General features: G+C 37.1%; 1 protein-coding gene across 1 annotated transcript; it reads right to left on the reverse strand.

The window, feature by feature from the left end:
- Positions 1–478: 478 nt before the first annotated feature.
- Positions 479–4,052, reverse strand: LOC108223030 (receptor-like protein kinase FERONIA). Its single transcript, XM_017397075.2, has 2 exons — positions 3,785–4,052; positions 479–3,499 (listed from the first exon to the last, which is right to left on the reverse strand). Exon 2 carries the CDS (start codon positions 3,421–3,423, stop codon positions 754–756), a length of 2,670 nt encoding a protein of 889 aa, XP_017252564.1. The 5' UTR covers positions 3,424–3,499; positions 3,785–4,052; the 3' UTR covers positions 479–753.
- Between the last annotated feature and the right edge of the window lie 10,603 nt (positions 4,053–14,655).

A 14,655-nucleotide genomic window follows, 5' to 3' on the forward strand; every position in this document is an offset into this window, starting at 1 on the left:
CTGTGGATAAATTCAGTACTTTTGCTCTAATAGGCATGCATCGCTCAGATAGAGAGGTGATTCCTCAGAGAGTGCAGCTTAGGATTTTAGTATTTGTGTTACAAGGTTGTAAGGTGAGGCTGGAATAGATAAAATAAGCATTACCTAAAACACACGACTTTCTGGTGAGCCAACACAGCTCCATGTGGTGCCCTTCCTCTTCTTCCCCAACTCATATCTAGTCACACATAAGTTGTCAACTTTATAGCTGGCCGGCCGCACCACCTATTCAACTTACAGCTGTCTGAATCAAACAAATATCAGATTGCAAATTCATATCACAATTATAACTTAACAAAATTTTCTTTGTTTGGAACAGCCATATGCTGTTCCTACATATACAAACATGCCAACAAATACTTCTCTTATCTGCACCAAATATGGACTACTACAACAGATCATACAATTACAGCAGAAAATACATATTAACACCGTGATATTCAACTTCAAAATTAAATAATTTTAGATAGACAGATTGTGAGTCCTCATAAGAAACCAAGAAAAAGAATATTGTGTTTCACTTGAATGTAATAGTAGATACAAATTGCAGTACGTAATTGAGAAAAACCATATGAAGATATTTAAATTACTGTTTGGGTGAAATAATATATAAAACAAGGAGTGATTTTTACGGCTAACATGCCCTATTAAGCACAATGCCATACCGCCAATAAGTCATCAAGCCATAGCAAGTGTTAATAGGAATTAGTAAACTCAACGTCCTTTTGGGTTCATGATCTGAGAGAAAACAGCACTTGGCGTCAAGCCATCTGAGTCTTCACTTGCTAAGCTCTGGCCGCCAATGCTCATAGACATCCCGGTACTTCTTGAATCTGTTACATTTCCGTCAAAGCCCAGGGATGAATCAGGATCCTTCTTTCCTTTACTAATCACATCAAATGTTCCCTCTTCCATGTCCATGCCAACAAAACCTTTACCACTCTCCTCCGCACTCTCTTGAAGCTGCAGGGCAAACTCAAGGTTCCACAGGACATCACCCATTGATGGTCTGTCAATTCCCTGATCCCCTACACACTTGACCGCTGTCTCTGTTACCTTCTTTAAACACTCGGGAGCAATCTTCCCCTTTAGATATGGATCAATGATCTGATCAAGATTACCTTTCTGATAGCAATGGAAAGCCCACTCTGCCAAACTCACTTGCTCCTTTGGAAGTGTCGGGTTCAAAGCAGGACGGGCACACAAAATCTCGAACAGCACAACTCCGAATGAGTAAACATCGGATTTTTCAGTCAGTTGCTGCCGCCGGAAGTACTCCGGATCAAGATACCCAAAACTACCTTTCACTACTGTACTGACATGTGTGTGATCCAATGTAGGACCTGTTTTTGACAATCCAAAATCAGAAACCTTTGCAACCCACTTCTCATCCAAGAGGATGTTTGTTGTCTTAACATCACGGTGGATAATAGTATGTTTGGCACCAGTGTGAAGATAATGCAAACCACGAGCAGAACCAATGCAGATTTCAAGCCTCTGCTTCCATGGCAAAGGTGGCTTTTGAGTCTTGTAGAGGTGCTCACGGAGGGTTCCATAAGCCATATAATCATACACAAGGATCATTTCAGAGTTTTCTTCACAATAACCAATCAATGAAACTAGGTGCCTGTGTCGTAGTTTTGAGAGCAATTCAATCTCAGTCTGAAATTCGTGCACCCCTTGCCCGGATAGTGCATTACCACGCTTGATTGCAACCATAGTTGTACCACCATCAATCTCACCCTTGTACACTTTGCCAAACCCTCCTACACCAAGGATCAGTGCTTCATCAAAATTTTTAGTTGCAGCCTTGATCTCAGCAAAAGAAAAGTGTCGACAAAGGGTTGAAGGTAAGGAGGATGCATAGCTTCCTGTGGTAGTTGTCTTTGAGCCTGAGGAATGTGAATTTCCATAAAGCGAAAGAGGGAGCCACCCGGAGGGTCCATCACTTGCACTTGAATCCTTCCTCTGCCTATGCCGTCGAGCAAGAAAACAAACAAGTAAACCAACAATAAGTAATACAGCAATGGTACCCCCAATGCTGCCACCAATCACGGCGCTCTTATTTGAATCACCCGACCTAGATGAAGATCGACGTGGTGATGGATCAATTCTTTCTTGTTCTGGCGCTGGGATGGGATTGGGACCTGCAAGAATTCCAGTGGTACCATTTATCTTGAATATCTCAACCCCATTAAGAATTGCATCATTGTAATTAGATTTTGCTTTAAGATTTGGATGCAACGCAAGCCAGAGATCCTGCTGCGGAGGCCCAGCTGGAACCAGTACCACAAAATCCTTGTATATCGGAACTCCATTGCTTGTAGTCCAACCAACCACATCTGCATCACCGTCTGCAGTTTTATTATTAATTAAGATTTCAAATACCCTCTGGTTGATCTTGGTTACGTCTGCAGAAACCTCACAAAAATGAAGCCTAATAAGGTAATTAAATCCTGAATCAACTGAGAAGACCCAAGTTAAATTGTAACCAGCGTTAATGTGCTGGTCCGGACCCATAGTTCTAGCTGTTTTATAGATATCCACTGGCGCTACATAAGTTGGCATGTCTGATGGGTATTTAATCGTCATGTTTGAATCAGCAGTCTGCGAAACCCCGGATGCTGCCCCAAATATGTAAAGCATATCATCGTACCAGGACCTAAAGAGACCAGTATCACTTGAGGGAGAAATGGCATTTCCTCCAACATTAAGCCGATAAACATTCTCGATAGCAGTGAAATTATCAATGCTGAACTGGCTGTTTAGCCCCACTATACCGGCTTCATCAGTAGAATATATGTCAGGATGTGACACGACCTCAATACCATTCACAAATGCATAAGAGTCAGGAGTATCTGAAGCCGGAGTGAAGGTAATGTTGACCATTGTGGATGCAACATTTACAGAATACTCTTTGACAATAAAATCATAATTAAGAGCTTCAGTGGTTTGTGCTGCACTAAAGTTCTTGAGAAGGGTAAATTGGCCACAGGACACCGAGAAAATGGCTTTTGAGGCATTCAAACCTCCGTAAGATGCTGGATAGAAATGGAGGCGGACAAATTTTCTCCCAGAAGCCACAGGTATGCTGTAGGTGAACTCCGACTGGAACACTCGAGCAGTCATGTAAGGGATCTCAGGCACAGAGGGCCTCTGAGTGTCAGCAGGCGATGTCGAGGACTTGGCACCTGCCAGCACAAACTTTGACCCATTATCCGTGGTCCATTGTCGACCATCAACCGTCTCAGAAGGACCCCCACAGTTGACAAGATTATTATCAGCTGGGAGATAATCTGCAGCTGAAATCTCGCCTATAACACAGGCAAGCAATAGGAAACCGAGAACTAATCGAAAATCGTGAAACTGACTGGAACTCCTCATTAAAGACAGCTATCTATCTATATATCAATCAACAGAGAATAATGCTTCCAGAAAGAGAGAAAAACATATGGAGGGTCTGCAAATTGAGCAATAACAACAGATATCAATCTCAAAACATCTCGAAAGTCAATCAAGACTCGCATAAACCAAGACCTAAGGAATGCTCAAGTAAAGAGGCCATAGTACTAAGAAAATTCATCAATTAATAGATACAACACATACAACAGATTTAAAGCAAAAAAGTAAAAGACACTTGATTTAAGCAAGGAATGTATACCATAAACAAAACTAATAAGTAGATCTCCGAGAAATTGAAAGCAAATAAGGAAGGATTAAAGAGCTAGAAGTAAAGATAAATTACCTTCCAAAGGAGGGCAAGTAATGAGCAGATCCAACAAGTTAGAAATGATGCCACCTTTTGCTAAAAACCCACCCACCCCCTTGAAGTAGAGAGAACAGAGTCAAAGGGAGAGAGAAATATGAGAGAGAGAGAGAGAGAGAGAGAGATTTGGCAGGCACAATTGAATAAGTGTAAATTGTATGTATGAATGAAATCCTTAATAGGTACCAGTTGTCTGGTTTGGCACATGATAACTAGTGCTATGTTATTACATTTTTTTTTACGTGCGAACTGCGAAGTTACCATACTACTTCTAGTTTGAAGACATGAATTACCTGTAATGATGATTGTGATTGGCTATAGTACTGCCACCATTCACATTGTTAGCAATTTTATATTTTCGTAGTATTATTGATGACAGGAAAATGTGCTCTAATAATTATAACGAATGAATGAATAGAGTTAATGATAAAGATTATACAAATAACCATATTTTCAATATATGTTTTTTTTGTCGCATTATAACTATTTTTTTTTGTTGAATTAAATTTTTTTCTAAAATTTATTGGATAAATATATTAATATCAACAACTAGATAAATTTTAATTTTTGTTTTTGAACTCCGTGAAAAAGCAAACATACATGTGTATTCTGAATTAAACTTATTGTGTGTGCGACCAAAATATCGAAACTTCATAAGATATATATTATAATGAAGATATTCGTTTTCTTTAATATCCGATGAGCGGCTGATTAGCATGAAACAAACAAAAACTGATTTTACTGGAGAAAAAATTAAGTCAGACAAACTTTATTTAAAATCCTAGTACAACGAAGCAACGCGTTTGGGCTCTCCTGTACTCGTTAATCCAACTGTCTAGGTACTCACTTTATCCTTCGCACTCGGTTAGTGGGCCCAAACAGCTTCGCTTCATGGACTCACCGACCCATGATTGCTGCTATATAAAATACAGAGACCATAAAGAAGAAAATGTAAAAACGTAACAAGATGTAGCAAAATTCACAACTAGGGACGAAGCTACATAGGGCCAGAAGGGGCCATGGCCCCCCTAGGGTTTCCATAGTATTGTAATTTTTATTATATAATTTTGAAAAAAATTGTATTTTATCTATATATTTATATAAATATAAAAATTTGGCCCCCCTCAAAAAATATCTGTTCGCTTCTAAAAAATATTTAACATTGTAAAATAAAGTTTTAACTTAGATTTTTCTAATTTATTGTATTAGACCAAATTTAAAAATAAAAATAAACAAAAATATGGATATATATACAATTATACTAATTTAAAAGGAAAGATCGTAAAATGTGATATGTGATAAATATAAATGTCAATATGGTTCTTTTTTAAAAATAAGAATCTTTGGTGGAGGTCTTATCCAAAAAACTTATACCTCACTTCACTTCTTCATTTTCATAGAATAGTTAGTCCTCGTGCATTATAAATTTATTATTTAATATTAATATTGATCTACTCATCTTCAATTTAAATTCATCATCCAGGTAATATTTTTACTTATTTAAATTATAACTTGTCGTCTTCTAAATAAGTATAATATTTTTTTTAAGTATAATAAACATTTTTTTTGAAAAGGAGTAAGTATAATAAACATAATATTTAGTTTTTGAGATATTGTCAAAATACAATTTCATATAATGTGTGTTACCTGCTAATTAAAGATTACTATAACTTAGAGTTATTATGATGAGTTTCCTGACCATTTATACTTAAATATATTTAAAGAGAAATAGCTAAATATTTTTGTTGACACTATTATAAATTTGATTTCCTGATTTAAAAGAACGCAAAACTCTACTATAATTTTTTTACTAGTATTTTTGTATTTATTTTATAATGAATATTTTTGATGAAAAATTTTACTGTATGGAAGAAAATTTTTTTTGGCCCCCCTTACACACGTTTGCTGGCTTCGTCCCTGTTCACAACCGTAATGACGTCACACATGACAAAAAATTCACTCGTAATGACGGGATCATATTGAAAATATTAGAGAATTTTATCCGGTGTACATGATAAACAGGTTGAGAATGACAGTAAACCAAGTAGCTTTTTAAAAACAGTGATGCTATTCTCTCCCTCACACACCTTTTTTTAAAAAAAAATTTACATTACTCCACCAGTATTTTAAAACGCATATAAAATATAGTTTCGTAATTTTATTTTGAAATTTTTTTTTTTGATATAAAAATTTAGATAGTAAATATTTATTCAGAATAAGAAAAATTTCAAAATAATTTATCAAATTATATTTCATAAGAGTATTATAATGCATGACGAGCCCCCGTCCTCCAATACAAACAATTGAGGGTGACAGAGAAAGTATTATTTTGGTTTTCTTAAATTTCAAGGTTTAATTTTAATTAAAGCAAGTCCAATAGGTTACCTAAATGAGCTCCTACACTCATTTAGGTTACGTATGAAAAAAATGGCACTCCTAAATCACTAGCACATCCCCAAATCTACTGGCCATTATCTAAAAGGTAAACTCTAGTCACTATCTATTTAATATTTATGAATAACACATTCATTTCTCTCCTCTTTATTTATTTATTATTTTCCTCAAACTTATTATTAATATAATAATTGGAAATGAAAATAGAATTTATCATTAGAGTTAACACTAAAAATAGATTATCTAAATCATTAAGTTACCTAAATCATTAGGACTATGTGACTCATTATTTTATACGGTTAATAATGAGATAAGTAATTTATTGGACCGGCTAAACTTGTGCCAAAGAGGCAAAAGACATTAGACAAGACACTCAATCTCAACTGCGATCGGTAACAAAGTCCAACTAAAAGCCCAACAACATATGGGCTTCCAAGAGATGCTGCAAAAAATTGTGCCAAAAATGGCCCAAACCATCTTACAAAGAGTCGTGCATTTGATTGATTTTACAGGAGACTTTCAACGCCCTTCTTGAGCGTAGCGACTAGCGAGCATGATCCACTAAAATGAGTAAAATTAATCCTAACGGGCTTACTGAAATCTAAAGGCTAATTAGTCATTAGCAATGATTATCCCATTGCTAATCGAACATGACAAGAACTCAATGATCGTTGTTCACCAAATCTGTAACATGCCATCTCTCTTTTGATTACTGTCTTAATTCCTGTTTAATTTCATAGACAAAAACTGAAGTCAAAGGAATGGAATGCTAGCATTGTCGAGCCCGAGCCGTTCCCGATACTATTCAACTAATCAACTAATTATCTTAGTTTAATCTCCTAGTTATATACTCCCTCTGTTTTTTTTTATATGACGCTTTGACTTTTGGCACACACTTTTAAGTGCTTTGACCGGGTAGTTAAAAATACTATTTTTTAAATTTTTTTTTTCTGAATAATAATATATAATCAAAACTTTTATTCAGAAAAAGAAAATTTTAAAAATAATATTTTTAACTACTCGGTCAAAGCACTTAAAAGTGTGTGCCAAAAGTCAAAGCGTCATATAAAAAAAAACAGAGGGAGTATATTAATTTGTCCATTATATTCTCCTAAGAAACATCTCAAATCATTGCTATCTAAAAAAAAGACAATGTACTTGATGTTTGCCTAATTATCCTCAACTCAATGTCCGGATGCTGCTATTCAACTATACTGCAATAATAAACATGTATCATATATAAATGCCTCACCCGCACTCGAGATAACAAAGAGACCGTTTCCAGAAAATGACCCCGACACGATGGATACGAGTTCAAAAATCGGGCATCTTCACATCTCTCTGGTCCTATGAGAAACATTGATGCACGTCAAAAAAGTACTTGTATGGTTAAATTCATTGCTTCACGTCATACACACACAGAATCGCATTCACAGCACATATTATAAACATAACCAGTACTAGAAACTGCAGTTAATTGAAGTTAACCAAACAAACAGATCTAAAGCAGCAGCAAGCACATTAGCATAACTCCGGCCTGGTGTCCATGTGATGACACTATTATTGGTTAATTCGGCATCTTTGCCGGTTAATTTACAATGTTATCGATTAATTAACCAAGTAATTAATAATTAATAATATATAAAAAGTTGTCTTTCCACTGTCCTATACATTGTTTGATTAGAGTGGAGTGCTAAACATGCATGCATATCATTTATATATGTCTCCTTATTTATGGTAGGTTTTTCTTGTATTGAACGAGAAGCGTGTTTATATTAACTCTGTTCTGCATTAGAGTAGTATATAAGAAGTACTGCATTGTCATAAAGGCCGAGTCGGCGTTAGTTTAATCGCAAATTAGTTGCTTAAAAGGTGAGATTAACTAGAAAGGTACTACGTTAATTATAGCATCAAGCTTTGAACAAAAGTGATTAGGCATAAACTATATTTGTGGGCAGATGGGTTGATAATTGATCGCATAAGCAGCGAGGTGCGCAACGCACTATACATACACACCCCCAAATTTATTGGAATATACTTTCGTTAGATTCTTTCGATGGACCTCACAAAATATCGACGATTATACTTATTTGTCGAATCATGGATTTGAATCATTTGACACTCATATCCAACGATATGAAGATGTTCTTTCAGAAACGGCCTCTTAATTCTGAAGTCATTTTTCGGAAACAACTTCTTAATTCTGAAGAACGTCTTTCAAAAACAGTCTCTTTAACTCTTTTGATTAATTACCACATTCGTATGAAACATTTCAGAAATCTAAATGCTCAATTTTAACTTTGGATTAAATATAGCCGTACAATAAGTGTGTCTTTATTCCAACTTTAGGTCTGTAATGGTGCAACTGAAGTTGAAGAGGCAAGTAGGAAAAAACCCATGGACCACTTTTATGTATCGCGCGAGTAAGCTGATTTAAAGGTGACAAAAAAGACGGTAGATAAAAAGTATTCTAAAAGGTAACACACATATTTGGGGGTTTGCTGGTGGTCACCTGCATGAGCGGCCTTTTGACATGGCAAACTAAGGTAGCCAACTAATCACTTAAGAAATAACAAAAAAACGCGTATGCAACAGTGGCACGATTAAATCACTTATTAGTTACTAGTATTCAAAATTTAAAATTATTTAAAAATGAAAATGAATTTTTAATTATTCGCCTGAATTTAGTTTATTAGTGATTTATAACTTATTACATATAAACTAGTTTAAATCAAATATTGTAAATTACCTTTTAAGATGATTCCATATGTTTATCAAGTTAAATATCAAATTTAAAATAAATCAATGGAGTAATATTGAATTCCAACTTATAATTTATAAGTTAAAAATAATTAGAGCATCTCTAACAGGCTCCAAATCATTTTTTTTATAATATCACACATATGTGACTGCGAGTAAGTTAAAATTGATGATTTCTACACAGTTTTCTACACTTCTCTTTTTATATTTTAGTCTTATTTGAGATAAAAATGGCCATAAAACTGGTGAGGAGTAAATAGTTTAAACGTTATCTGTATTATATTATTAAAATCAAAATATTAAAATTTGGTCCATGCGTTGTTGGGTCATTGTTCTCATTAATTTATAATATATTTTATTCTAATACATCTGGATCTGGGACAAGGGATGATATACTCTAAAAGACTTGAACTATCCAACTATTTTCATTATTACAATAATGTTAGCATACATATCAAATCTAAAACCTTGTTAATTTTGAATTTACGATTTCTCTTAACATACAAAATAAGTTAATAAGACCATACTCTTTATCGCAAAAGTATTCACACTGTCCTGTTTACGGCTAGTTTATTTACAAATAAAATATAAAACCATGTATCAGTTCGATTCACTGCAGAGTGATCTAATCAAAAACTTATGTTGAATGGGAATCGACTAACTTCATAGTTTGTGTAATGAATACTATCTTTGTCGTCAAAGTGTCTAATCACTCAACTAATTACATCCCTTAGCTAGATTGTTAATAATTCATATATTGTCATGAGATAGGATGCACGGGAAAACTATACAGGTTCCTGGCTTTGTGCATGTGGCCCTGGTGTGTTTCAAAGTTGCAAATAAAAGAAACAGCAGCGCATGGGCATTTTACTTAACAAGTTGCATATACTGTAATATCGTGTTGGTGCCTGTCTTCCTAAGCTTCAACCATTTTCCTTTACTTGATTGGAAGCTCTGTAATGATGCATGTATCTATCTCATCTTTGTATCTTTAAGTATTAATAATAAATAATGTTTGTGTTTGGTGATTAACGATGAAATAAATAAATAACTAAAAAAAATATTAAAGATAGGAGTGAAGTTTTTTTAAAAAAAATAAGTGACTCCAAAATTATCGTAAAAATTTTTAAAAAAAATTGGATATATATACATGAGAGAATGTAAAAAAGCAAACCTTTTATTTTGTCAAATGAAGTATGACCAACGACTAAGAAGGTTAAGAAATGGAAGGAGGAAGGAGAAAAAATCAAATTTAGTTCAATTTCTTTCATATTCATTTTGTTAAAAGAGAGCGGTTGGTCATTTGAGCTTTGAATGGCTTTTACGGGTGGGATCAAATCAGTTAATTTCTTTTGATTTACTATTATTTTTTTAATTATACTTTTTATTTGGGTCTATTCTTCAAAATTTTAATTTTGTGATAAAACAATTGAGATGAGTCAATGACAAATTAGCCGGATACAATTTAGTTTTTGTTATATCCAATACCTACATTTATTTACGTTATGTAAGTAAGGATCGTATGAATTGATCTCAGATCAATGGTATGAGTGCAAAAAATTTTATCTTACTGATTTTAAATATTATCTTGGATATGTGTAATATTTGTCTTTTATTATTGGTTATATATGTCGTAATATGTTTAAATAATATATAAATATATGATAAATGTATAAAATTATATATTATACATGTAATATTATATATAAAATATTTTGGTCGGGTTCGAATATACTAGATAATTCAATCCGAATTTTTCAAATAAAAATTTAAAATCAGGCCCGAAATATAAAAATTCTGAATCTGGTTCGTAATATTGGAGCAGTTCAGGGTCGTGTCGTCACCTCTAAATCACACATTGGCCAGCTTCCAATCTTCCACCACTCGCGTAAATTCCCATGTCTGGAATTAATCCTACAGCAACTGTTAGAAGAATTACTGAAAGGGCATGCTGGTCATTGATCAAGATCATTGATTATTCTCCGGGTATGGACACATGTCGTGAAGCACCCAACATTGGCTCTCTGTGCAAACCGCATTGAAAGCAAATCTTGTGAATGAACTATAATAGTTTTCACGCACACGTGTCATATTATATTACTTCTGAATTTGCATGATGGAGATCAAGACATATTCCTGTTTATTTAGTTTATTTTGAATTGGAATTACCCCATACTCTGCATAATATTTTCTAGGAGTATCTACAACTGTTTTTGACTAATCATCAATATACTTATATAAACGAGAAGCGAGGAGCGTGTAGGTGGCGCCTCTCACATCACTCCGTTCTATTTTTTTAATTTTCTGCAATTTTTGGATGAAAAATATCAAAAATTAGAACTACCTTTTTTAGTTTCGGGTATATTAGAAGTAAGTTTCAGAATCTGATTTTGTTTCAGATTATTTATGGAATATAGTAGTTGAAAGTTTTAATCTGATTTTGTTTTAGATTATTTAATTATGGGAAAGAATAGCACAGAAGTCTCTCTACACATATAAATACTTCTATAGATTGTAGGGTTTTGGATCATCTAAACACAATATCCTCTCTCTCAATGCCACAACTCTACCTCTCTCTGGTGATAGTTGTCTTGCTTGATTTCTAACTCGGTGGTGCCGCTTTTTTGCAACGATAAATGAAGGCTGTTTATAGAGTATTAAAAATCAATATACTTATATAAACGAGAAGCGAGGAGCGTGTAGGTGGCGCCTCTCACATCACTCCGTTCTATTTTTTTAATTTTCTGCAATTTTTGGATGAAAAATATCAAAAATTAGAACTACCTTTTTTAGTTTCGGATATATTAGAAGTAAGTTTCAGAATCTGATTTTGTTTCAGATTATTTATGGAATATAGTAGTTGAAAGTTTTAATCTGATTTTGTTTTAGATTATTTAATTATGGGAAAGAATAGCACAGAAGTCTCTCTACACATATAAATACTTCTATAGATTGTAGGGTTTTGGATCATCTAAACACAATATCCTCTCTCTCAATGCCACAACTCTACCTCTCTCTGGTGATAGTTGTCTTGCTTGATTTCTAACTCGGTGATGCCGCTTTTTTGCAACGATAAATGAAGGCTGTTTATAGAGTATTAAAAAAATAAAGGTTGTTGCAAGTAGATCGCTATAGTCTTGCCATGATATTGATTGATGATATCAATAAATTAGCTATTAGTGATGTATGCTTGTTAGTTATTCTTTTATAATAATATTTGTTTTGTTCATCGGACATGTTTGTTGTTGTTAATTTTTATATGATTTACTTTGTATAGAGGAAAATATAGTGGAGAAGCGAGGGGCATGTAGGTGGCGCCTCTCAAATCGCTCAGATTTATTTTTCTAATTTTCTGGAATTTTTGGATAAAAATATCAAAAATTAGAACTACTTTTTTTAGTTTCGAGTATATTAGAAGCATTCAGAATCTGATTTTGTTTCACATTATTTACGGAATATAGTAGCTTGAAAGTTTTAATCTGATTTTGTTTCATATTATTTAATTATGGAAAAGAGTAGCACACAAGTCTCTCTGTACCTATAAATACCCCTATAGATCGTAAGGTTTTGGATTATCTAAACACAACCTCCTCTCTCTTAACACTACAACTTCACGGATTTAAGTTAGAAGTCGTTTGGTTGACAGGAATTTATCCGGCTATTCAAAATACCTGGGAAGTGATGACCTACCTGTTATGGATCAAAAATCGAGGGGTGAGCTTCGTGCTTTCTGACTGATCTCGCGAGTCGGAACTCAGACGGGTCCTCACGAGGTGCCTACGTATCTTCAGCGGGGTGAAGAATCAAGTCAAAAAACGTATTCTATTTTGGAGGGGTAGAGCCCTTTATATAGATGTCTCAGGGTTAGAGACTGATTAGAAGTAGGATCCCTGGTGTTAGAGTCCTAGTAGAAATAGGTATTTGAGTCAGAGATAGGATAGGACTGATCTCTGATCCTTATCTTGAGCTACTGGAGGTTATCTAGGACTCTAGATAGTTATCCACGAAATTCAGAGTTCTTGTAGAACTCTCGGAGTCCTGGACTCGTCACTCAGACTCCTAGTAGGACTAGGATTCGAGTTCTGGGCCCTGACCGGGCTGGGGGCTCGTGCCTTGAGTTTGGGCAGCCCATGTTTCTCAAACATGAATGCCCAACGGGCTTTTTATAACCTCAATCTGCTAGCCACGAATTTTGGGCGATAAACCCAGAATCCGGGCCTTATATTTTGGCCTTTAATCAGACCCGGGCTCAAAATCACCCAATAATTTTTAGGGCCAATTTCAGACCCATATCATTTGCCCCCCAACTTTGGATAAGTTTCATAGAAACTTTTCTAAAGTTTTAGAGCATTTTCAATCAATTCTCGAGCCTATTCTGAGTAAGGACAGCCATCTAGGCCGATTCTGGACCTTCCTTAGTCGATCCGAGGCATTTTGGGGGTACATCAAGTGTTCTGGGGCGCTTTTTAAGCGTTTTCCGGGCGCTTCCAGGGCGCTAGACCTCGCCCAGGTCGATTTAGGACGCTCAGGGCGTCCAGGTCGACGCTGGCGGCAACTCGGGCGCACCTAGGGCGCTCAGGGGCGCTCGACCTCGCTCAGGTCGATTTAGGGCGCTCAGGGCGTCCAGGTCGACGCTGGCGCGCAACTCGGGCGCACCTCGGGCGCTCAGGGGCGCTCGACCTCGCCCAGGTCGATTTAGGGCGGATTGGACGCCCAGGTCGATGCTGGCGCGCAGCTCGGGCGCTCATAGGCGCTCGACCTCGCCCAGGTCGACGCTCGCGCGCACCTTGGGCGCTTATGGGCGCTCACGGGCGTTAGGTGTTTTTTGACACCCAAGTTAGTTGTCGACCTCACCCAGGTCGATTTAGGGAATCCTTGGTGCCCAGGTCGACGCTGGTGAGGTCCTCAGGCGCACCTCGGGCGCTCTTGGCGCTCCTGGGGCGCTCATAGGGCGCTCCCATGGCGCTTCTAGGGCGCTCTCGGGCGTTAGGTGTTTTTTGACACCTAAGTCGATTGTCGACCTCACCCAGGTCGATTTAGGGCGTTTTGGGTGCCCAGGTCGACGGTGGTGAGGTCCTCAGGCGCACCTCGGGCGCTCTTGGCGCTCCTGGGGCGCTCATAGGGCGCTCCCAGGGCGCTTCTCGGGCGCTCTCGGGCGTTGGGGGTTTTTTTAACACCCAAGTCGATTGTCGACCTCACCCAGATCGATTTAGGGCATCCTTGGTGCCCAGGTCGACGCTGGTGAGGTCCTCAGGCGCACCTCGGGCGCTCTTGGCGCTCCTGGGGCGCTCATAGGGCGCTCCCAGGGCGCTTCTCGGGCGCTCTCGGGCGTCAGGTGTTTTTTAACACCTAAGTCGATTGTCGACCTCACCCAGGTCGATTTAGGGCATTTTAGGTGCCCAGGTCGACGGTGGTGAGGTCCTCAGGCGCACCTCGGGCGCTCTTGGCGCTCCTGGGGCGCTCATAGGGCGCTCCCCGGGCGCTTCTCGGGCGCTCTCGGGTGTTAGGTGTTTTTTAACACCTAAGTCGATTGTCGACCTCACCCAGGTCGATTTAGGGCATCCTTGGTGCCCAGGTCGACGCTGGTGAGGTCCTCAGGCGCACCTCGGGCGCTCTTGGCGCTCCTGGGGCCCTCATAGGGCGCTCCCAGGGCGCTTCTAGGGCGCTCTCGGGCGTTAGGTGTTTTTTGACACCTA

The sequence above is a fragment of the Daucus carota genome, chromosome 5 (assembly GCF_001625215.2).
Source record: "Daucus carota subsp. sativus chromosome 5, DH1 v3.0, whole genome shotgun sequence".
In the NCBI taxonomy this organism is placed as follows: domain Eukaryota; kingdom Viridiplantae; phylum Streptophyta; class Magnoliopsida; order Apiales; family Apiaceae; genus Daucus; species Daucus carota.

Coding starts and splice junctions, on each gene's coding strand:
- LOC108223030 (XM_017397075.2), bottom strand. CDS start 3,423: ATGAGGAGTTCCAGTCAGTTTCACGATTTTCGATTAGTTCTCGGTTTC.